Source organism: Sus scrofa, chromosome 13 (genome assembly GCF_000003025.6).
Source record: "Sus scrofa isolate TJ Tabasco breed Duroc chromosome 13, Sscrofa11.1, whole genome shotgun sequence".
NCBI lineage: Eukaryota > Metazoa > Chordata > Mammalia > Artiodactyla > Suidae > Sus > Sus scrofa.
The window spans coordinates 113,867,182-113,892,466 of NC_010455.5; the positions used below are offsets into that span (position 1 = coordinate 113,867,182).

Below are 25,285 nucleotides of genomic sequence, written 5' to 3' on the forward strand. Positions count from 1 at the left end.
CAAAAAATATTAGTTTATAATATCACAGCTAGATATTACAGACAATTTCACAGCCTTGCATTTTAACATTGTTTTTTTACTATTTGCAATATGATAAGCACAGTAATATTTATATTGCTATTGTTTTTTTGTTATCTACAACTGATTGTATGAAGAGAGGGTTGCATTGTCAGAAGACTGGGGGAACACAGTATACATAGGTGAGTAGTTCCTAAGACAAGACAGATACAGCTAGACAATGTCTGTTTTCTGGCAGAAAGGGGTCATAGATTTGAAGTTCTATCTTTTCTGTCAAATCTTTACTCAAAATCAGTTTCTGAATGAGAAATTCCAGGCCCCAATATTTAAAATATGAAACATCATCTTGACAATTTTTATCTCCTTTAGAGCTCTATGTTTTTCTCTCTTGCACTTATCGTTAACATATTATATACCTAATATTTTTGTTTATTACCTATTTCCTGAGTAGAATGGAAACTCCTTGAGTGAAAAGAATTTGGATTGTTTTGCTCAATGCTGTATTTCCAGTATTTGGCACATAGAGACCATTCAGAACACTCAGTACTATTTCTTTCTTTCTTTTTTTTTTTTTTTTTTGCCATTTCTTGGGCCACTCCCGTGACATATGGAGGTTCTCAGGCTAGGGGTCTAATTGGAGCTGTACCCACTGGCCTATGCCAGAGCCACAGCAACGCAGGATCCAAGCAGCATCTGCGACCTACACCACAGCTCACAGCAACACCAGATCCTTAACCCACTGAGCAAGGCCAGGGATGGAACCCGCAAACTCCTAGTTCCTAGAGGGATTCGTTAACCACTGAACCACAACATGAACTCCTAGTACTAGTTCTTAAATGAATAAATAAGTGGAGAGATATTACTTTTCTTACATGTTCTGTTTGTATTAAGTAAAGATTGTGATGGAACTCTTGGTTCCTCTTTAAATGAAAAAAAAAAAAAAAAGTTACAGAGAACCATTGCTCCCATTCTAAGAAAGAGAATAAGTGAGACAGATTACAAAAGCATGTTTTCAAAAAAACCTCTTAGAGATCTAAGATGCAAATAAGCTTAAATAAACTGAAATCCAGAAAGTGACGAGTCCATCCTCGGACTTATGGCAGACTGACAAGATGAGGGATCATGGGTAAGGAGACGTCAGCAAAACTTCAAACGAACTTTTGACAGACTCCTTCAGATGGCGTGATGATTTAGAATTCTAGTAGCCTTGGCCTCAGAGCCTGTATGAACCACCTGACTCTTCCCTATAGAACTTCACTGGCAGCAGGAGGTAGGATACCAGAGGCAGGGCAGATTAACTTCAAGAATTCTCTCTGAAACACACAAGATCTTTACTAAATACTAGAACTAGCTGCTGAGAACTGGGTTAGGTTTGTTCAGAGAAATCTCTCCAAAGTGCTACAGCTCTTCACTGAGCGCAAAGAACTAGCCTCCAGTGACTGGAGACAAAGAAGGATATCTGAGCAAAAATCTGCAGAGGCACCGAGGTTTTGACTTGAGTACAATCAATGGTTCCTGACGACGAGGCGGGGAGGGCAGGTAAACTGAGAGAAATCCATCCCAGGCATCCCAGGCATCCCAGGTCATCACTAAGTACAAGACAGTAGCTATTGAAGTTTAGGGCAAGGCAGCAGGGCAAAAAGAAACATGCTGAAGTTTGGGAAACTAGGCACAGGAGTATAGAGCAAAGGTTACTTCAAACGGCCGAAAGCAAAATGAGACAAAATAAAACAGGTGCTTAGGCTGTGAAACAGCTTACTCCTGGCTTGGAGCCCTGACAGCTGGACATAGAAGAATCATCAGAGATGGTTGTACAACTATAAATAATAAAATTCATTGAATTATTAAAAAAAGTATCATCAGAGTTACATCAGGAATCAAATCCCAGCATGGAGTTTACCATAAATCACCTTGTTAGCACAAATCCTGTTAGAGTTTATGACTTAAGATTTCAGTCATACAGAAACACTTTTACCAGGGGGATTCTTCCAAGAGCTCAGATCTCATTTCTCTGCAGGGCCAAAGTCCAGTCCTGAAGACAGGTCTTGCTAGAAATGTGCTGGGCTTGAGGAACTCAGGCCTGCTGAGTTAACCCTTGACTCTTTCCCATGCAGAAATGTTAAAATAATTTCTTCATACTCAAAGGAAATTATATGCAAGGAATAATAGAGAGCACCCAAAAGGTAAATATAATCAGCATTTAATGAACAAATGTGAAAATTTTATATACACCTGCTAGAATGGCTAAAATTAAAAAGACGGTCATATATTGGCAGGCCTTTGGGGCAACTGGAATTCTCATACTTTGCTGGTGATAGAATAAAATGGTACTACCTCTTGAAAACGTGGTTTGATGGTTTCTTGTGAAGATAAACATATATCAGCCATATTACCCAGCAATCCCAAGTCTAGGTATTTACCCAAGAGAAATAAGAACATGAATAATTATGCCCATCATAACTTTATTCATAATAGGCCAAATGGGAAACAATCCAAATGCCTCATTAGCAGAACAGATAAGCAAATTGTGGTTTACTCATACCTGGTAATAGAAAGGAACAGTCTGTTGACATATGCAACATTGTGGGTAAAACTCAAAAACATGATTTGCAAAAGAAGCCAGACACAAGAATACTTTTGTATAATTCCATTTATACAAAGTCCTAGTATCAATCTACAGTGAAGAAATCAGAACAGTATTCGCCTTTGGGATTGGCGTGCCATTGTACACGAATTCAGTGTAAATCCTTTAAAAATAAATTTAAAAGAATTATCCTCAAAAAACTCCATCTCATTCTTAGAGATGTAGAGTTTGTAATATAATAATGCTGAGGCTAAGCACAGAAGACTGTTGGAGGAAAATTATTCACTTTTCAATAAGAGAGAATTATAGAAACTAAAATATACTTATCTAAGGGATACTTATTAGCCAACATTAGCCAACATCTAAAAAATCTCAGCATGAATGTTAAAGTAATCACTAGATTCTGAGTCTTAAAATTACAATAATTTTATATTCCATGAATTCTTCACTTTACACAGGAGGCTCCTTAAGCCTGAAATTTTCAAGAGGCTGCTATTCAGTCTTACATTTCCAGTCACCAAATGTATCTCAGAAGACAAAATTATAAAAATTGTTAGCTTCAAATATGTAACCATAGACTGCAGACATAGAGCTTATTTAGCCAAAGACATTTTTTAACTAACTCAGGAAATCTGTGCAGTTGGCGAAGGCGGCCATGGTCTATGGCATGGTCTTTCAATCTGTCAGTGTCTTGAAGGGAATTTATTATGGCAGTACAACTTTCAGCTCCCTTGAGGAAATCTTTCAGAATGCTGTGCATAATTGTCATGTGATATTTTTGGAAGTTTCTCAAAACATTTTTTCATCGTGTTTAAAAAGAAAGCTGTTCTTATAGACTATTAGTTTTATTTGAGATTACTGATCACTTTCAGCCTAAAAAATAGACAGTAAATTTAGATCAGACTCATAATTTATCTAGAGGAGGTTCTGATATTGATTTTAGGGCCTTTTATGAGGAAAGCATATCTAGATATTTAACACAACCTTTTGAGATTAACACTTGATACTTTTAGTTATTTTCCATATCTTTTCTAATTTTAGGCATAGGCAATTGCATTTTGCTTGTAAACCTCTCTGCTCATTCCAGTAACATCTTTTGGACCTGGATATATACAGATTAGATGAGGACGCTTCACTCAAGCAATGATCCTTAAAATAAACATACGTGAAACAAGAAATTAGAATTTTACAAATACGCAAAATAATCACTTAAAAATAAACCTCCTAGGAAATGGTCCTAGTTGGGTTAAATATTTATAGATGAAGTTTCTGCACCATATATGTATATATATGACATGTATTCTCAATCTAAGTATATTAATTACATCTTATTCTATTATTCTATTAAAGACACATAGAGAGGGAGTTTCTGCTGTGGTACAGAGGATTAAGGATTCAATGTTGTCTCAGGGCAATCCCTGGCCTGGAGCAGTGGGTTAAGAATCCAGCATTGCTGCACCTGTGGTCTAAGTTGCAGCTGCAGCTTGGATTCCATCCCTTGGCCAGGAATTTCCATAAGCAGTATGTACAAAAAAAAAAAAAAAATACATAGAGATAACTTTTGGAGAAATGCTGAAAAAAGATAGGCAATCATTCTTTAGAGAACATTCACCCAGTAATCTATGTGTCAGGCATCAAACAAGTTTAGTTGGAGTTGATTTCAATTTTTTGCTTTTTCTTTCACTTTTATTTTCCTGTAGGCCCTTAAACCTCTTTCCAGGCTTCTTCATAAATCCTTTTATTTCTTAATTTTTCTATTTCTTTTTATTATTTTTGAGGAAATTGAAAATCAAGTACAAAATGTATCTCCTAATCTATCATTAAAAATTTCCCTCAGTTTTATTACTTATTTTTCAACCACATTTGACCTCAACTGAGCCACCATCAGGGCTAAGACTTCAGGATTGTTTACTTTTTAAAATAATCTCAAAGAAATGCATCTGGTGTTTCAAGGTGTCATTGCTGAGGTTCATTCATTCAAAAACAGGTGTCAAATGTTGATACTGGTCTTGAAAAGACAAAACTGAGTGAGTGCTTTGGTGATTGGAAGTCTGCATGAGTATTGAAAACAGTGCAGACTCCTTTTTCTGAGAATACTAGGAAGGAAAATTAGATATTTCTTGAGAATACTCTGTACTAAGGATATTGTTTCCTTTAGAGAACTCTAAAGCTTGGGATTTCAGATAGAAGCTATACAATCTAATTTTGCATGAAAGACTTGTAGCAATGAGATTATACTGGCAGACATCAGAATTACAGCCACGTTGAGTTCACACTTTTAGAACAGCCAGGCCTGCAGGCAGAGTAAATCTATGTCCAACTAGGTTTCTTAGTCACACAGATGTAATGAGGAACAAGATAGTTCAGCAGAAGGACCACTTCCCAAGCAAAAGTTTTATTTGTACAAGGGTGAAATTAAAAGGAAAATAGCAACAAATGTCCTTTGACTATGAATTGTGTACACAGGTGCACGAAGGATAAAATGTTTCCTGTAACTTTCAAAGTTGGTCAGGAAAATCTAGTTAGAAAAAAATTAATCATTACATTCATAAAATATACATATTTATGAAAATAGTTTATTTGAAGAACATTATAAAAATCAATACTTCCAAAGTATCAAAATCAATACTTCACAAAGTATCTATTAAAAGACATAATTATTTGAAAATACTATGTAAGTAACATAAATCATGTTTATAATATGTATTTTAAGCATGTTATAAAATTGCTGTCACCATAGCTAAAATGCCACTTGATGGCTACTGTGTGCTCCAAATTAAGGATTTTATGTACTCAATTGCTGTTGCTATTTGTATTTTGTTTGTTTGTTTGTCTTTTGTCCTTTTAGGGCCACACCCACGTCATATGGAGTTTCCCAGGCTAGGGGTTCAGTTGGAGATACAGCTGCCAGCCTATACCACAGCCACAGCAATGACAATCCAAGCCAAGTCTGTGAACTACACCACAACTCACAGCAACACTGGATCCTTAAACCATTGAGTGAGGCCAGGGATCAAACCCGCAACCTCATGGTTCCTAGTTGTATTTGTTTCTACTGCTCCATAACGAGAATTCCTATTTGTGTTTTTTTAAAAGTAAGAAGATATCTTACATTTTTTAGTAAAGAAAATAATGTTATGAGAATGTCAAACTCATTCTTAAAATATGATAGTAATGATGCATATTATGAATCCAGTAAAAACAAAAATACGTAGTGATTTATTTTCACAGGCAATGTATGTGTGTTCATTTGGGATTGATTAGAGTCAAAGCTAATGAGACCAAGGATTAATAGGAACTGTAGTTAATAACTGGATTATGAAAAGCAAATTAAGTTGTTTAAATTGCCAGCCTTAACCAGCAGCAGAAATATTTTCTTTTCTTTCTTTGTTTATTGTTTTACGATGGGAAGAGGTAGAAAGTTTGACTGGATGGCTCTCTGATACCATCAGTGGTAATCATCCTATCAGTGATGTCTATATAGTCTCATTCTAAATTGAAATACAGCTACCAGTTGCCTTAATGATTCTTTGCAACTTTATTAGTTAAGGATGAAGAGCAGTGAGCAATAAAGGGATCATGAGACTGATGCCTATGTATGTATCCAGAAGGACTGTTTCTGGCTTGACTCTTCATTGGGGTCTAATCGGAGCTGTAGCCACTGGCCTACGCCAGAGCCACAGCAATGCAGGATCCGAGCCGCATCTGCCACCTACCCCACAGCTCACAGCAACGCCTGATCATTAACCCACTGAGCAAGGCCAGGGATCGAACCCGAAACCTCATGGTTCCTAGTCGGATTTGTTAACCACTGCGCCATGACAGGAACTCCAGTGGTCACATTCTTTGAGAAAGTTTATTTGGCTATGATTAGTTGTCCTTACATTCTGATTTCTTAAACTTGAGACATTTCATGCTTAGGTTTTGGTTTGCTTATGAAGGCTACTAAGGCATTAAAGCCATCTCGGTATTACTGTCCCCTTGTTCAATTAATTCAACATGCCAATGGCACCTTTCAAAATTACAAAACATATTGATCTATTTTCCCATAGTAAGACCAAATCAGATCAGACTGTAGTAAAATCAAGAGGTAATATCATAGTAGCTTTACTCTGATCCTCAGAATAGGGTACTAGAATCTTGGCCTTCTCAAGCCTCTTTCTTCTTGGAGGGCTGAGGCTAAAGAGAAGAGTCTTCTCTAAGGTGTGTAGAGACTACATCCCACCAGGCACTCTCTGGTTCTTTTCTTCACTCAGATTTGTGTTCCAGTGACTTGGAGGACTTCTCTTGCCTAGATGGACACCATTCCTGGCTTCCTGACTAATAGTTTTGTTGTGGTTTTCAAAGTCCACATCCATCCTTCTGGGCTACCTTTGGCAGTCTTCAGGGCTGTATATGGAGTTACACCCCCAACTTCTGGGGATACAATTCTTAAATAGTTTACTAAAAGAGGGAGGGACATCACTTATTCTCTGTGGTTTCTCAGAATGAAAACTCTGAGATGTGGAAAAGTTTCCTTAGGGTCTGATTTAGAAATAAGGTGAGTGTCATAATGTAGGTTACTATACCAAGTTCTTTTTCACTTGCCAATAGTTGGAACATGTCTCTTATCTGACCTCAGAATCTTAACTTTCACCTGGTTGCTTAGGTCAAAAATGGTGGGCTCATCTTACCTTCTCCTCTTATCTCACATTGCCATGCACTCCATCAGGAAGTCCTCTTAGCTCTCCCATCAACACAGAGCCAGAATCCAACCATATCTCGCTATTTTCTTTCCTATCTTGTCCCTTTGAAGTCTCCTAACTGCTGACCTTACTTCCAATTCTGGCTCCCTATACTCAATCTATTCTTAGAATATCAGCCATGTTATCCTTCAAAACCTTTGAAACCTAATTTTTTGACCATACTGTGCTCTGCTCTTCATTTCACTCTGGGTAAAATTCAGGCTCTGTAGTAGAATCTAACCTTTTACCTAACTGATCCTGCTTCTACTTCTATCCCCTTTTCTCAAGGCTGCAGTCCTGGTCTTCCACAGTCTACTTTATTTAAATGTGCAGCCCTTATCCCAACCCTCCCAACCCTTCCATGTACCTCACCCTGTGTAAAACCATAGCTCTTGTAACATCTACTTATTGACCACCAGTCTCTATGCAGGAATATGAGGCACATAAGGACTAGGAGGGATACATGTCTGTTTTCACTGGAGGTTTCCTGACGTTTAAATCACTGTCTGGTGTGTAGATTCTCAAATAGCTGTTGTATGAGTGAAGGAAGCATTTTTTTTTTTTGCCTATCTAGGGCACTATGTAGAGACTTGAGGGCTGATTTTGTCCTTTCTGCAAGTGCCTCAGTTCCAGGCTTGATCATTAGTTCTTAGCATATCCACAGAGCCTTTATTTTAAGAGAGTTCCTGGAAGCTGCTTTCTCTGACATGTGGAATAGCCATGAAGGCCATAAAAACAAAGCCCAAGTTCCTGGAATCTGCACTGCATCTCATTACTAATTTTCAGAATCAGTTGCACAACGTCTTCTTACATAAGCAGTGTCTAAACAACTTAATCTAAACATGCATTTTAACAGAAGGTTGACTTGGGAGTCTGTGTGTATGTAGCAGAAAATGTGTCTAATTGAAAAATAGTTTTTTCGCAAAATATAGAATATCTGGCATTCCAAGGATTCTTAGAAATACATGTTTTAAAGTTATTTCCTTTACCCTGTATTAAGATATTCTATCAAATGCCTTGTTGTTTCTGAGAAAGATTGGCACCAATATAAGTAAAAGTGTTACTAGGTCAAACCAAAGCAAACACTACTGAAACGTAAATGCCACGAAGAAAGTGACATGATAAAACCAACATTATGGAAATGGAAAACAGTGTAATGATTAATAGCATGAATAGCTGAGATATTTGCTTGTCAGAAAAACATTTCCCTTTATTGAAATACTTTAACTTTTGTTTAATTTTACATTGAAGATATTTGACATAATTAGTGTTTTCTATTTTTATTCTTTCAAATGAAAGAATAGATTGTGGGCAGGCATAATATGAATTAGAGAACAAGCATGAATTAGTTTGAATTCCTAGATCTTTCTCTACACTAGCTTTAAATTTGTCTGTAATTTAGAATATAGAGACAATATGAGGACAAACTGGCATTCTAATATTTGATCAATGTTTGCGGAAATTCTAAGTATTACTGAAAAATATTTTCCCTGCCAGGTAAACTGTAGTTGCCTAATGTATGGTTTATGTTTGTGTGTGTGACTGTGTATCTACATGCATGTGTGTATACACACACATATGCCATGTGTAAATAAAACTTTCAATACAAAATGATTTTCTGGTGTTTCCGTTGTGGCTCAGTGGTAACGAACTCGACTGGTATCTATTAGATTGTGGGTTTTATCCCTGCCCCCTGATCAGTGGGTTAAGGATCTGGTATTGCTGCAAGCTGTGGTGTAGGTTGCAGACGCAGCTCAGATCCTGTGTTTTTGTATTTGTGTCTGTAGTGCAGGGTGGCAGCTGCAACTCCAATTTGACCCCTAGCCTGAGTATTTCCATATGCCATGGGTGTGGCCCTAAATAGACCAAAAATTAAAAAAGATTTTCATTGAATTTTAAAGTAAAATTTTGTTACAAAACCAGTAGTAGTAATGAGGTTTTATTTTTGTCCCACATATTTTCTTTGTTTTTCTTTTTCTTTTTCTTTTTTATGGCTTAACCTGTGGCATTTGGAAATTCCTGGTCCATGGGTCAAATCAGAGCTGCAGCCTACACCACAGGTTGCAGCAATGTGGTATCCTTAACCCACTGAGTGAGGCCAGGGATTGAACATGCATCCTTAAAGACAACATCAGGTCCTTAACCCACTTAGCCACCATGGAAACTCCCTCTCTCACCTGTTTTAATTTTACCTTCAATCAAATTTTAGGCCAGAGAAACTAGACCTGTTGTAAGATCATTTACCTTTGAGATTGCTTTTATGGCCACATTCTCCATGTCTGCTGCTCAGAATTCTATCTTTCTACTGATAAAATATTAGAAAGTGGTGCAATAAAACATAAATTTTATGCCAACTTTTGGTGCTTTGACAACATTCCCAGCTGGGACATCTCTTCCTTGAATGGAGAGAGCTGGAGGACTTGGTCTTGTAGAATAACATGACAGTTGGCTAAAAGTAACATTTATAATAAAGGACCAATCTGAATTGCTGATGACAATGGTTACTGGTTTGGGGATAAAATAACTAAAGGATTTCCTGTGAATTTTCCCCAAGATTACAATGAAAAGAACTAACAGACCAGCATCTAAAGGTAAAACAACTCTTATATTACCACTAAGATAGAATGAAAAATTATATTTATTAAAGTGATTGGATTTTGTAGATGCCTTTAACTCTAAAAACTCAAGTACAATTAAGGGTGGAATAAAAAGATAATATACAATATTTAGAAACAATACATCAAGGGGATATTTTGGCAAGCTAATTAAGTAAGGCTGTTATAAAAATAATTTTACCCCTCTTATCTCAAGGAACAATGGATTTATAGTTAGAATAATGAAAATCGAGCCACATGTATTTGTTCACATAAATTAAGTGAAAAAAGTTAAACCCACATAGAGTTGTTTAGACATGGATAGATGTGGAGCTTGTTTTTATTACCCATATTAGAGAAGGGCAAAATAATCAAGGAATGCACAAGGAAAGCAAAAGTTACCTCAAGAAATTCTCATTAAAAAAGCACTTAATTAGTTGTTGCCATATGAAATTCAAAGAGTTGGATAATACGGGATAGAACTTTTCATTTCTGGATCATTGATCTGAATCCAGCAGATGACACGTCATCAGGGACCAAAAGCCATTACCATAGTGTCTTATGTGAAATAAGGTAATTCTCACATTTCTTTGCCAAGAGTAGAAATTGCTATGCATCCTATGAATTATTAGAAGTAAGATAGATATGGAAATTTGTGAGGCAAAAAAATAAATTTGGATGGAATAAACCAGTCTCTTATTCCTTTACAAAATCAAATGTAACCCTCATTTAAAAAGTGGAACATTATTCTTTATGAAGATGTAATAGAATATGTAATAGTCTCTAAATCAGTATGTAATAAACAATTGCCTTTTTTTTTTTTTTTTTTTTTTTTTTTTTTACTTTGTATTTACCCCCTTCTTTTGGAATATCTAGATTTTCCTGGGGCCAACATCCTGCTCCATTCTCATCCCAATGGTGTGGCTGGGCTTGTCCCCACCCTCACCTCTAGAGGCAGGGCCTTGACTGCCTTTGAGAAAACAGGAGCTTTTTCTCTTACCTTTGGAGCTACTGGGAAAGACCACCTTTCTTTCCCTTGACAGTCTGTGGTGAAACTGTTTAACAGTCATTTTACTACTATACAGGGAATCTAGTTTTTAGGAGGCAGCAGTGTGGAGTCTGAGGCTAAAGCCAGAGCATGGAAGAGAGGTCAGAGAAATAGAGAGGAATCAGATCCTGGGTGATGATGTTAAAGCTGCTGGTTCAATTCTTTCATACTTGTAGATCTTCACTGAAGAAAGTTATAGATTCCCTTTATCATTTTACTTGTGATTTTTTTTTCTCATTTGAAACATAATTCTTTATGTGGAAAGTGCTATTAAAAGCAGGATGGGGAGTTCCCGTCGTGGCGCAGTGGTTAACGAATCCGACTAGGAACCATGATGTTGCGGGTTCGATCCCTGCCCTTGCTCAGTGGGTTAACGATCCGGCGTTGCCGTGAGCTGTGGTGTAGGTTGCAGACGCGGCTCAGATCCTGCGTTGCTGTGGCTCTGGCGTAGGCCGGTGGCTGCAGCTCCTATTCAACCCCTAGCCTGGGAACCTCCATATGCCGCGGGAGCGGCCCAGGAAGTGGCGACAATAACAACAAACAACAACAACAAAAAAGACAAAAAGACAAAAAAAAAAAAAAAAAAAAAAAAGCAGGATGGTAAAAATAATAGACTCTAAATGTGGCAATAGATAAACCAAAAAGGTGTGATGAAAAATATGAAAGAAAATTTTTCCTCTATCCTCTTAGGATCCTTCAGCTGTCCTAATAATTAAGTTGACAAGACAGATTAACAGGTAAAAAAAAAATCCTTTTTTTTGGTTTGTTTTGTTTCTTTGGAAGTTCCTATTTAGTTTTGGAAGAAATAAAAAAGGTTAACAATGAAAGGCTGAAAATTGTGTATAAGAAGCATACATTAATATTTGGCATGAGGCTGAATACTTCTGGTCAGATCCACTTTTTAAAATTTAAATTTTTGGAAAGAAGGAAAAGAAAGTAAAAATCACTTTGAGTGAGCCATGAAAATCAGGCTGCTGCTTCTCAGTCTGTACCTTTAGTTGCTTCTTCCTGGGTCAAGACACAAACAATAATTCTGCATTGAATTTCTGTTATGGTCTCCATTTATTTTGACAGATACCATATTCCCTATGCAGAAAATAGGGTTTTTTTTTTTCCCCTAACTGTAAGGGAATGTCTGTACTTTTACTAATTTATTTTTTCAAAGCCCTGTAGAGAACTACATCTCTATTTCTTTCCAAAAAAAAAAAAACAAAAACAAATTTAATTATGTCTGTATGAGGAATCCTTATAACATGAGAAATTCTAAAGATACTCAGATAAAATGAGGTATATGTGTCATCTTGGCTAAGGAGAGGTAGGTAGGCTTCTGGAACTTCAAAGGGAGGGAAAGCAATTTAAAGGAAGATGAAAACAGCTAATGTTTGATAAAGAAATGTTTGCTGCACTGAGCCACATAGTTCAGTGTTCATTGTTTTGTTTTGGTTTTTAACAAACAGACTTTGCTAGGCTGCTCTGTACCTATAACACCTAGTTCATGTTATTTTACAGTTACCTATGGTGATAACTGCCTCCCTGGAACAGGACCTCTATCTCCATTTTTTTAAGGCTTGTAGGGGAAAGGTCAAAGTTCTTCCTGTGTCTTTTGTTTCTTAAAAGTATTTAACCTCACACCAAAGAGACACACTTAACAATGGCAAATTTTACTCCCCTACATCTCACCAAAATAAGAAAGTAAGCAACCCTTGTTACAACATAGCTAAATAGTTGAGTAAATATCACCTTGAATTTAGGGATTCAAACCAAGACTGCACAGTTAAAGATACTTGCTAGAAAATATTCTAAATATGTTGATATATTATAGATTTCAGAATGTTCATTAACAAGAGAAACAGGAGTTCTCCTGTGGTGCAGAGGGTTAAGGATCCAGTGTTGTCATTGCATTGACTTGGGTAACTGCTGTGGTGCGGGTTCAATCACTAGCCCTGGAATTTCCACATGCTGGGAGCGCAGCCAAAAAAAAAAAAAAGAAAGAAAAGAAAAGGCAAAGAAACAGATATGAAGTTACTTTAAAAATACAATTGAGCACAAAACTAAACAGAGGCTTTTTGGAATCAATTAAATTCTTTTCCAGCAGCAGGGTTTATACCAGTCTGTCCAGACTCTTAAGAACATTCTATAACTGCCACTTCTTGGGACTCCAGTGATGCCATGATTTTTTCTTCTTTCCAAACCATGTCCTCAGCTCTTCCCATTTATTCTGAAAGTTCCAGACAGATTTTCAATCAATTTCCTTGTACTGAAATTAACTAGAATAAATTTCTGTTGTTTGTGGCCTGAGAAACCTGATTGATTAAACACATTTCACACATTAATTTTTTTATCAACCTCTGTTAAATGTAAATAATTTCAAAAATATCACTTAAAGAGCCCTTTACATATATGCAAATTAGTGCTTGTTTTAAAAGAAAAATCATTAACTTTAAAAATTGCATATTTCTTTTTGCTGATAGATTATTCTTCCTAAAATCATTTTCATCTTATTACTATGATGATGTTACTGAATGCAAGTTCATGTGCCAGAATGCACAGTGAGGCCAAACAAACCATAATGTTGAAATCTGAAGCAGAGAAAAGTATATTGGAGGGCCAAGCAAGGAGAACAGATGGCTAATGATAAAAATCCCTTAACTCTATGATGGTTTTCAGTGAGAAGTGTTTAATAAGCAAAATTAGGGGTGAGGGCTGCGGGTGTGATTTTCTTCCTTTTTTTTTTTTTTTTTTTTTTTTTGCCTTTTCTAGGGCCGATCCCACAGCACATGGAGGTTCCTAGGCTAGGGGTCCAATTGGAACTGTAGCTGCCAGCCTACACCAGAGCCACAGCAATGCCAGATTGTCTTGTCTGTGACCTACACCACAGCTCACGGCAATGCCAGATCCTTAACTCACTCAGCAAGGCCAGGGATGGAACGTGCAACCTCATGGTTCCTAGTAGGATTCCTTAACCATTGAGCCACAAGGGAACTCCTCTTCTGATTGGTTGATGGTGAGATAATGGGGCTCCAAGAGTCTTGTGCTCAATCTGAAGTTATCATGGGTGGGGGCCTTTGTTCCTACAGAACAACTCAAAGATATTGTTATGTATGTTCCTTGAGGAGGAACCAGGACTCTGTCCCAAGGCTGTACTGCTGTTCCTCCTTTCTTTCTGCAGCCTCTCTCCTCTGATTAGCAATGGTTGGTATCTGCCCTTTGGAACTCAGGGAAGGTCTAGGAGGCTGAATGAAACCTATATCCTACAAACAAGAAACAGAGGGGGTGGGGGCACTAAAAGGATTTGTACCAGGGAGGAGCCAATAGAGTCCTGCTATGTTTCAATGATGGTTATTTTTCACATCTAAACACATTTTCTTCTTGTTTTACTTTCAAAGCCTCCATATGACCTCCATTGCAATTGGGAGAAAGCTGATGATCCATCCATTTCAACCCCTCCTGCCCCAGTATGTATGCCCCATCATCATTTAATGAGGGAATTTAGAGGCTTTGAGAGCTAAGGTCTCACAGCTTAATTTTTTTTTTTTTTTTTGTCTTTTCTAGGGCTGCTCCTGCGGCATATGGAGGTTCCCAGGCTAGGGGTCGAATAGGAGCTGCAGCCACTGGCCTACACCAGAGCCACAGCAACATGGGATCCTAGCCGTGTCTGCAACCTACACCACAGCTCATGGCAATGCCAGATCCTTAACCCACTGAGCAAGGGCAGGGACCGAACCCGCAACCTCATGGTTCCTAGTGGGATTCGTTAACCACTGAGCCACGACGGGAACTCCTCACAGCTTAAAAATTATCATTGACTTCTAGTCTCCAAAACCATGGTATTTCTATTCACCAACCTGGCTAATGCTAAATACTTTTTGGAGCAAGAATCAAGTACTCAAGTATCAATTCTCAAGCCTCAATTATTTTCTTGACTAAAGAAGCAAAAATTGAACATGGAAGTGAATTTGCAACTCAGTTCAATAGAGTATCATTTGCTATGTTGGAACCACAAAATTATTATAATGCTAGTCCTTTCACAGGAAAAAGTTAAACCTGTCTATAAAAATGTTTCTTTAAAAGGATAAGCCTATATAAAAGATCCAGTGAATATCTATCAAACACCATGCATGGAAATAAGCTGCAGTTTCTGCTCCAAAGTAGAGGAAATGGGTTGATTTTGTTTAACATATATGGACATTCCAGAAAGAAGAACAAAAACTGTCTTTAATTCTAATTTATATCATGTTTCTGAATAGAATAAGAGATCATTGTGACTAGATAATACAGAGTTATCCCTCCAGTATGAAATTAGTCCTTTTCCCGCTAAAAGAATAAAAGGCTTAACATCTACCAAGTAGATTCCATTCAGTGGAGTCTTTGAAAAGATTGAAAATAAGAATTTTTTTCCTTCACTCATTATTTTCGGCTCTTCTATTATTATCGTTGCCTTATTACTTCTTTGTAGAAAGTACTGCTCCATCCTCTTTAGATTAGTGACTAATGTAATTCACGTTAACATCACTGACTTATTTGAGAAACTGTTCTTCTCTTTCTTCCCATTTGTACTTTTTTTTTCTCCCACTTATAACTGTATGGATAAATATATAAGGCATGTTATTATCCTTTGAACACATTCATATATATATATATGAACATATTCATATATATATATATAGTCTGTGAAATAATAGTTAGGGTGGACTATATCTCATTGTTCATTTATTCCCTTAGGTATTTTAAAAAACAGATAATTTCGAATAGCCTTTGAAGCCAAATAACAAGTTTGTAATTCCTTATTGCTTTTTAGGGACTCTCTGTAATCCACAATATAACAAAACAGTCCTTTACAAATAATACTATATACCACAATTTGATAAACTATTCATTTTATCATAGGTAGTCACTTTTTTGTATTGCCCATACTTAAACATAAACATATATGACTGTTCTTTATATATATATATGCATGTACATACACATATATTAATTTCACACATTCTAAGACAAAAAGGAAAAAGAGTTTGTCCAAGTTTTCTACGTGAATTTTAAAAATAATGTGTCTGCCTGTGGAGCCAGAATCAGAAAACTTCATATAATGAGCTAGAGAGTAAAGATTTTAGGCTTTGTGGGCCATGTGGGCTCTGTCCCTAACTCTGTGTTGTCAGGAAATCAGCCATAGACATTAAGAAAGAAATAGGCATGTGTTAAAGATGACAATAATAATAATAATAACCTTTATTTACAAAAATAGGTGTCAGGCTATTTGGCTTACTGACTGTGGTTTGCTGACTCTCACTTTAAAGTGTAAAGAATTTTGGGGAGTTTCCATTGTGGCTCAGTGGTTAGGAACCCCACTAGTATCCATGAGGATGAGACTTCAATCCCTAGCCTCACTCAGTGGGTTAAGGATCCGGCATTGCCGTGAGCTGTGGTGTGGGTCTCAGATGCGGCTAGGATCCTGCATTGCTGTGGCTGTGGTGTAGGCTGGCAGTTGCAGCTCTGATTCAACCCCTAGCCTGGGAACTTCCATATGCTGCAGTTATGGTCATAAAGTAAGTAAGTAAATAAATATATAAGTAAATAAATAAAATGTAAAGAATTTTTCTGGAAGGTATCAATTCACAGTAGAGTAGAAATAATAATCTATTTTTCATGAATTTCTTTAAATACGCTGGACCTGTTAAGTGACATTAAAGATCGTGAGCCTGAATTTACTGTAATGCATTTTATATTATCTGACAAAATGGTGGTAAGAGGCATTTCTGCACTGGATGCGAACTTGGGGATTTCTATAAGTTTCTTCCACATCTAAAATTTCAGGCTTGTTGAAAATATCTTACTATCAGTCTCCTCAGCACTAAGAAAATGTTACCAATGATATATCTTTTCATGAGGGTACAATGATAAGAGATCCACATTTAAAACAGATTATGTCCAAGTAATGTGAGCTTTTTACACCAAAATTACAACCAGTAATTGCTAAGAGAAGTTGATTATCTCTTCGTCAAAGTAACACTTTTTCAATTATGTTTCTCCTATTACTGTTTTAGTTATTATATTCTTTACCACATTACAATTTATTTTTTTATGTTTGAAAGGAGAATAAGTTACCTATTGAAGTATCTCACAGAACTAACTTTCTCTCTTTCTCTCTCTCTCCCTCTCTGTCCCTCCCTCCCACACTTCCTCCCTTCCTCCCTCTTCTTCCCCTTCTTCACTCTTTCACTCTTATACACACACAAAAAAAATGAAGGTTTTGGTTGGAAAGATGATGCTTGAGCCAACTCATAATTTCAGTTTATATTATTCTAATTTTATTACATAAACTTGCAAAAAATTGGAGGAGGGGCAAAGTTTCCTTTCTAGTTTGGGTGATATGTTTAGACAAAGGAATATTGGGGGAAATTATTGGCAGTTTTATTATGTGGCATTGATAGTTTTTTGTTTTTTTTTTTTTTTTTTTACATAGAAAGAATATGGCAAAATCAAAGTATTGGAAAACATTTTAGTTAGCCTAAATGTATAGAAGTAATCATAAAAGACACCATTAACTCATCTTGCTCCAGATAATGAGATGAAATTAAGAATAATAAAATTAAGCCTAATGATGGAGAAAATATTTTCCTATGCCCTTAAAAATAAAGCCTTAATTAGCTGGAATTGTGGAGAATGATGTGTTGTGGTAATTTAATTTTCTGAATAATGGAAGGTAAACAGAAAATCCTTTAATATTATGTCCATTTTGTTGCAGACTTTCCAAAATTCTCTCTCCTTTTTCTTTTTTTTTTTTTTTGCTATTTCTTTGGGCTGCTCCCGCGGCATATGGAGGTTCCCAGGCTAGGGGTCCAATCGGAGCTGCAGCCACTGGCCTACGCCAGAGCCACAGCAACGCGGGATCCAAGCCGCGTCTGCAACCTACACCACAGCTCACAGCAACACCAGATCATTAACCCACTGAGCAAGGGCAGGGACCGAACCCGCAACCTCATGGTTTCTAGTCGGATTCGTTAACCACTGCGCCACAATGGGAACTCCTCTCTCCATTTTCTAAATTCATTTTCTTGGAAACTCTTACATGGCATCTATCATAGTTTGCCTTGTGATGTGTGTAGTATTTCTTCTGCCAGTCTATAAATGTCTTGAAGTGAGAAACCATGTCTTTTTCTTCATTTAGACCCATAATAGATAAGTCCTCATATGTAATAAATGCTCAATAAATATTGAGTTCTATTGTTATGAATTTCACTTATGACTTTGAGATATTATAGATAAATAAAGGAACTCTTGCTTATAAGAACATGTCAGAAATAATCATGGTTAATTATTGACACTGGCTAATCAAAATCTGATTTTTGGATATGATTCACTAAGTCATGGCCAAGCCATTAAGTTTTGAGCCAATTAAAAAAATGTATCATGGATAATGTCCAGAGTCTATAAAAAATATCTGCTAATCTGTCATCATATTCTACTCAAGAAGAAATAAAAAGGTTTTTTTAGTTTGTTTATTTTATACAAGAATTACCTGTTCCAAATATATATTAGGAACTCAAACATAATGAAGATAATTACACTACCCAAATTGCTATTAAATATTGTTATATAAACTTCTATATTATTTATTAAGATATGGATATCTTTATATTTACATCTGTCTAGAATTATCTTGCAAAAATAGAACCCTAAAGATTCTGACTTTAGGGTTAAGCTTTGTAAACCTAATGTGTGAAAATTACCCCAAATGCATAATTCCGGTTATGTTATGGTTTCATTTATATAAAATGTGCTTGGTTGAGTAACAGAATTTTTTTTCTACAATGCTGTTATAGGGATTAGCTGTGGACAAGGCACTCTGGGCTCACTGCAATATCCTTGTAGAGAAAAATTTTCTGTCTGTTAAGTCATTCCATCTGCCATGCTTCATATAGGTTACCTGAGTGACCAGGGAAAGTCTGCTGCTGTCTGGACCTATGATCCAATCTTCCAACTGTGGGCATTCACCAACATTTATAGCAATAGTTCAAATATTATTGTTTTTCGGAGTTCCCAGTGGCTCAGTTCCATTGGGTTAAGAATCCAGAATTGTAACAGCTGTGGCATAGGTTCAATTCCTCACCCTGAGAACTTTGGCATGCTGAGGGTGTGGACAAAAATGATCATTTTTAAAAATGAGTGACATGATAGGGAAAATGGTTAGGAATCACCTTGACTAAAAATTATGACCAGAAACATTTGTAGATAAATTTTCTCTCAAAAAACTCAAAGATGAAGTTTTTGATGTTTTCTGACCTCAGCAAGGTTTATCCATTGTCTAGAATGGGTCCCCCATGCAAGGTCATATTTGGGCCTTTGAATAAAGTTATGCGGTAGTTAACATAAGTACAACAAACATCAGGCTTAACACAACTTATTTAATGCAGGCAGTATAGTAAGGATTTTTCAAAAGAATTTCCAGTGTAAAATTTTCTTTTGAGCTTTGAGATGAAAAAATGCTGCCTCTTAATGTGGAATAATACTGTTTATCTCTTACACTTGAACTCTACATCAAAAGTTTTTCCTTCCACAACTCCTTTTAGTTCAGCATGATTGGCCTCAATTGCTGCTCATTCTTTAGTATATGGAGTAGTCAATCAGGCAGTTCTGAAATGTGCTAAAATAAAGCCCTTGAAGTTGAATTTGTGGCTTTGAGAGACAGGATGCTTTTCATCTGCATTCTCGCTTTTTATCATTGTCCTTAAAGTGTCTTAGGAAGAAAAGACGACATTAAGACATATGGAGTATGAAATGCTAATCAGGTAAGATGGTAAATGCCATTCAAAGGAAAGATGATACCCACATAATGGATGATGATTGTGAATGTTTGATAGTTGTGCCAACATACCAGTGCTTTTGGCATGGAAGGAATATTCAGAGGGAAGCCTGTGCACTGGTTTATTCATAAGTCATCCAAGCCTTCAAAGAATGGTAACATAAATTTAAACATAAATGTGAGTTTCAAAAGCACACATGAATATGCACACATATTCATTCACAGGTGTAAATTATATATGTTCATCATACTTAAATATCTCTATAGATATGTACATATAATGATGAATAAAATGTTATTATATTGCTTCTAAATAATATCCTTACAAAGAATTATAATACGGTAAGAAGACCATCTAGTCCCCTTCATTTTCCTAAATATGATGTTTCCATCTACATGAATGATATCTAGAACATATGGATCTTTCTTTAATTGAAATTTCTTTAATTGTAACATATTCTAGATCTTCTTACCATTAAATATGTTGTAGATATACCTTTGTTTATATAAAAAATAAATTCATGATATATTTTTAAAGTAAGAAATCACTTTCATAACATTCTCTATGTATATGTGTTAACACATAACTTAAACATATGTACTTCATGTATATTTATATGAATATTCATATGTACACATACACATACAAATGGTAATAATTAAATTTACACACTTAAAAGATAACAGTAGGGCCACTAGATTGTTGGTGGTTTACTTCCTACTTCATACTTTCCTCTGTTTTCTGAATTTCTCAGTAAAGACATTAATTTTACAATAAGAAAATATAATAAAGCTCTTTCCATTTTATTTTTTCAAAAGCTTCTCTTTCTATAAACCTCATATTTGTATCATTTGGATTCAGCTTTGCTTAAAAACAGGGCCGATGTAGTCAGAACTCTACTAAAACAGGGTTCATCTAATGCAATAACAATGTAGTCCATCCTTAGGGGCACATACTACATGAAACCTTCCTCTGTAGATCATGTTAACCATTTACTGCTCAAGATTCTCAAGCTCAGCTCCCACATTACATCAACTAACCAGAAAACAAGGCAGCTTAACCACTTAATTTTGCGCTCCATTGCACTTATTTCTTTTTTTTTTAACAAAAACCTCAATTTAACCTTTTATCCATGAAAGCTGCAGAGCTTAACAAAGAGACAGCACAGAGCACAGGTCTCTGTAGCATTTTTTTTACACAACACTATGTCTATGTCTTTTCTCAAGGACCAATATGTGTAGTAGTCACCAGTATTACAAATGCACTTGGGCTTTAGATCTACTAATAAAAATTTTTTCATTATGTTGTCTTTTCATCTTATTGGAAGCTCCATTACAAATTATTGTCAGAACTCTGAAATTATTTGTGGTATAGACAGACAGAGATAGATAGATTGATACATATGCATACACAGAGTGAAAGCAGTATAATCTATTGAGGTTTCCATTTTCCTAGGAGCTAGGAAACTCAGATATAGATTTATGTAATAAGTAGGATTAGCATGGATTTTCTAATATTTTTCTCTCCCTTATCTTTTATATAAATATAAAATACTTTTAAATAAATATAAAATACTTTTAAAAATCATGATAAAAGTACTACATACTTCTTATTGACAAACTTAAAATTACCTAGAAACTCACAAAAGTCAAAAATTATAATTTCACCACTTTGGAAACTATTCTAATGTTTAGTCCAAGTATATATATAAAGTATGTATATTTTGCTTTTCATGCAGGTTTTACATGTTATATAGCTTAATAACTTGATTTTTTAAATTTACTGTATTAAATATTTCCCATTGTTAAATTTAATCTATAATTGATAATTTATCCATATTTTAAAGCACTTAAGCCATTTTAATTTTTTGAAGTTTTTAAAATAAGCTTGTAGCTTTAGAAGATCAAGGAAATTATAAATTCCTGCTGTGACTCTTGTTCCTAGTGGATTCTAACAGTTCTGTGGTCACTTGCACGCTAGAGATGAATGGAAGCTCAGTTTCTTCATTTCTGGGAATGAGCACTGCTTCAGAGAACAAGGTTCATAGGTTAAGTATCTTCCAACTCCAAGAAGCCTTGCTTTTTTTCACTACAGAACAAACACAGGAAGGATGGTCCACATTGCTTTTATATAAGCAATTTTATATCTCTTTAAATCTTTATTTCTATATTTTGCTAAAGCACATCTAAGAGTAGCTTCAAAAGAAAGGATGCCCCTACATGATAAAATTATTGAATTCCTATTCTCTCTCTGAATAACTTAACCTAATTCATACCTCCTTTTATTTAAATAACATGTATTTTGTTGGTGCAAAACATGTTTAACGCCAATATCAACCCTTAGGAAGCCTCTACCATAGGTATTATTATGAGATAATGCAAATAAATAGTAGATTTTTTTTTTTTTTTTTTGGCTATGACTTTGGCATGTATAAGTTCCTGGTTGAGGGATCCAACCCATGCCATGGCAGTGACCTGAGCCACTACAGTGACAATGCTAGATCCTTAACCTGTATGCTGCAAGGGAATTCACATATTTTTAAAAAACCAAAATGAAGTGTAACTAAATACCAAAATAAATAGATGGGACCAGACTAGATCACACTATAACTTAGGGTTTTATTAGATGGGTTAAAAATATGTCATATGTACATCTGGTTGAGGTTAGTGTGACTTTAAGACTTGTGTTACAATTTGCTGATATTTGTGACATATATTTTAATTCATGCCATTTTATATAAAAAATAAGTATTAATTTTTTCTAGGAATTTTCTCTCCCCATATATTTTTCTACATTCTCATTTACATGTAATTATTATGTTAATTTTATAATTAACTTAATCTCCTTTAAAACTGGGGGCATTTCAATTTAATCTTTGAATTTCTTACTCCATGATGGCTTTAAGGTAAGAGTTAAAACTATTTCTTGAACATTCAGTATGTTCCAGACACACAACTAAGCACTTTACATGAACTACCTAAATTAATCCTCCCCTCAGAAGTTCCCTTGTTGTCTAAGGGTTAGGACTCTGAGCTTTGACTTCTGTGGCCCAGGTTCAATCCCTGGTCAGGGAACTGAGACCCCACATTGAGATGCTACACACTGTGTCCAAATAAATAAATAAACCTCCCTTAAATTTTTACTGGGCAAAAATTATTATAACCTTACTTTACTGATGAGAACATAAAGCTCAAAATTAAGTAACTTGCTTAGTATTGCAGAACGCATAAAAATGGGGTACAAAACCAGACAAGTTATTTTTAGAGCCCTACCCTTATACTAATACATTATTGTTTGCTTCCTTGTACACAGCAGGCGAACAGTAAATATCTGGTATACAGATGAATGAAATTTTACTAATCTTTTTAATCCTTAAGAAGTTCATATGTTTAGAATTCACTTTCTATAAAATTTGTAATAACATGGTGTTTACTGATGGTGAAAATTTTTCCACAGTTCTTCATTCCTATTGACGTAAAGTCATTCATATAAAATTTCATTTCACAAAATCTTTGGAATTTTTTTGCACATTATCAATGCTTAAAAAATAATTTCAGGATTAAGCAATGGTCCTTAAATCACATGGTTAGGGTAGATGGTTGACAGTGGATAGTTTTTTCAAGCTTAATTGAAATTCCTCAGACCATTATGTCATGTGTTTTTCCTTTAGTCTAACTTTGTGAAAACCTCTACATTATTATAAGGATGGTGCTCAAATTCTATTTTAATTAGAAAGTGTATCCTTATGTTTTAAAAGTCTAGGCAGTACTGATAAGTATTACAACCATAGTTCCCAGAGTCAAGCAGCTTAAGTACAAACCACATTTAAGCTTGAGGTTAACTCCTCTATAAGTTGGAGATAAATCATTTATTTTATCACCAAATGCAATACTGGAAATACTTGGAAAGCACTTGATATAGTACTTCTCACACAGGGACTTATTTTTCAGACAACTGATTGTTGAATATATATTTTGTAGTACATATTTGAGAATGCTTCTCAGACAGGAGAGGTTTGTTATAAGTTAGCAATCTATCCCACTCTGCACCATTTACATTAGTTATACATTTGCATTATTTTTAAACATATAATTATTTAAGTATTTTGTAATTCTTTATATATCAGGTTCAAATGATTTGCTGGATGCTAGAGACTTAAAGGTTTGAAGAACATAACATGAAAATCTACTCCTTTCTATTTGAAGTCTGAGAGGATTATAGTGACCAATACAACCTGAAAACATGATAAATTAGTGGGAAGTAAAGACAAATATTTGTCTATGCCATGACTGTTTTCTTAAGTGTATGTCAGAATCCTAGATAGGAAACCTATCTTCTGCAGTTCACCATTCTAGAAGGGAAATAATTGACTGCGTATTCAAAAATTTGGAATCACCTCTGATTATTGCTACTCATTTGCTACACATATACAATTAAGAGTAATTTTTTTCTGGCACTCAGTTTCCTAACTTTTAAAATGAGAATTGTTGGGCTGGGTGGTTTCTAAGAACATTTCCTGATTTAAATTAAATAGCTCATTGGAGTTCCGATAGTGGCTCAGTGGTTAACAAATCCGACTAGGAACCATGAGGTTGTGGGTTCTATCCCTGGCCTCACTCAGTGGGTTAAGGATCTGGTGTTGCTGTGAGCTGTGGTGTAGGTCGCAGACTCGGCTTGGATCCCACGTTGCTGTGGCTGTGGCGTAGGCCAGAGGCTGCAGCTCCGATTGGACCCCTAGCCTGAGAACCTCCATATGCAGTGGGAGCAGCCCTAGAAAGGGCAAAAAGACAAAAAAGCAAAAACAAAAACAAACAAACAAACAAAAAAACCAATTAAATAGCTCATAAACATAATCTCTAGTGTGACAATACCTCCTTTATTTTTGTCTTATTCCAAATTATATTCATAAACTCTTCAGTTTCTAAACATGCTCTTCTAGTAATATATAATATTATTTTACATCATGTTTATGTTATAGAATATGTTAAACTTTCATTTGTTTTTTACAAAAATATTTTATCATTCATATCAAGTAAGTCTGTGTCTTAAATTATATGTCATCAAAGAAAAAAGAAAGTAAGAAAACTAACTTTCTACTTTTTCATTACATCTAAATTTCATAAGAGCTGTGGTGTGAGAAAATAAAATGTTCTCTGGAACATTATGATATATAGGAAAACAGCTTTTTATGAATTCTATAAAATGTAACAAAACTGATGGATTGACTTCTGAGTGTAAATACAAGCTTGCTTATTTTTGTTTCTTAACAGTTTAACTTTATAATACTGAGATTTATACGGGTCTTCAGGACCAGAATTTAAAGACAAAACCATAGTTCTGTGATCTAAGAGACTTGAGATGCTTTTAATTCAATAAATTATCTTTCACTTGTTTCAGAATATTTTGTGGATCTTATGGTGACTTGACAATAATGAATTTCCTTTTTTGCTATTATTTGGAATAACAGAGTTATACAGGAGAAATTACATTCATCATTTTATAAGTGGCATTTCTCC

General features: G+C 35.4%; 1 protein-coding gene across 12 annotated transcripts in view; it reads left to right on the forward strand.

Annotated features, from left to right (window-relative positions):
* Positions 1-25,285, forward strand: part of NAALADL2 (N-acetylated alpha-linked acidic dipeptidase like 2) — a 1,365,504-nt gene that overhangs the window by 1,017,071 nt on the left and 323,148 nt on the right. For 8 of the 12 annotated variants that reach the window (XM_021071192.1, XM_021071188.1, XM_021071189.1 and 5 more), the window contains one exon: positions 14,355-14,423. The exons of 3 other annotated variants lie outside the window; for them this stretch is intronic. In XM_021071192.1, coding sequence (XP_020926851.1) covers positions 14,355-14,423 — 69 coding nt within the window. Of the gene's footprint in view, positions 1-11,658; positions 11,706-14,354; positions 14,424-25,285 lie in introns of all 12 variants that reach the window. One more of the 12 variants, XR_002338111.1, reaches the window with a different exon arrangement.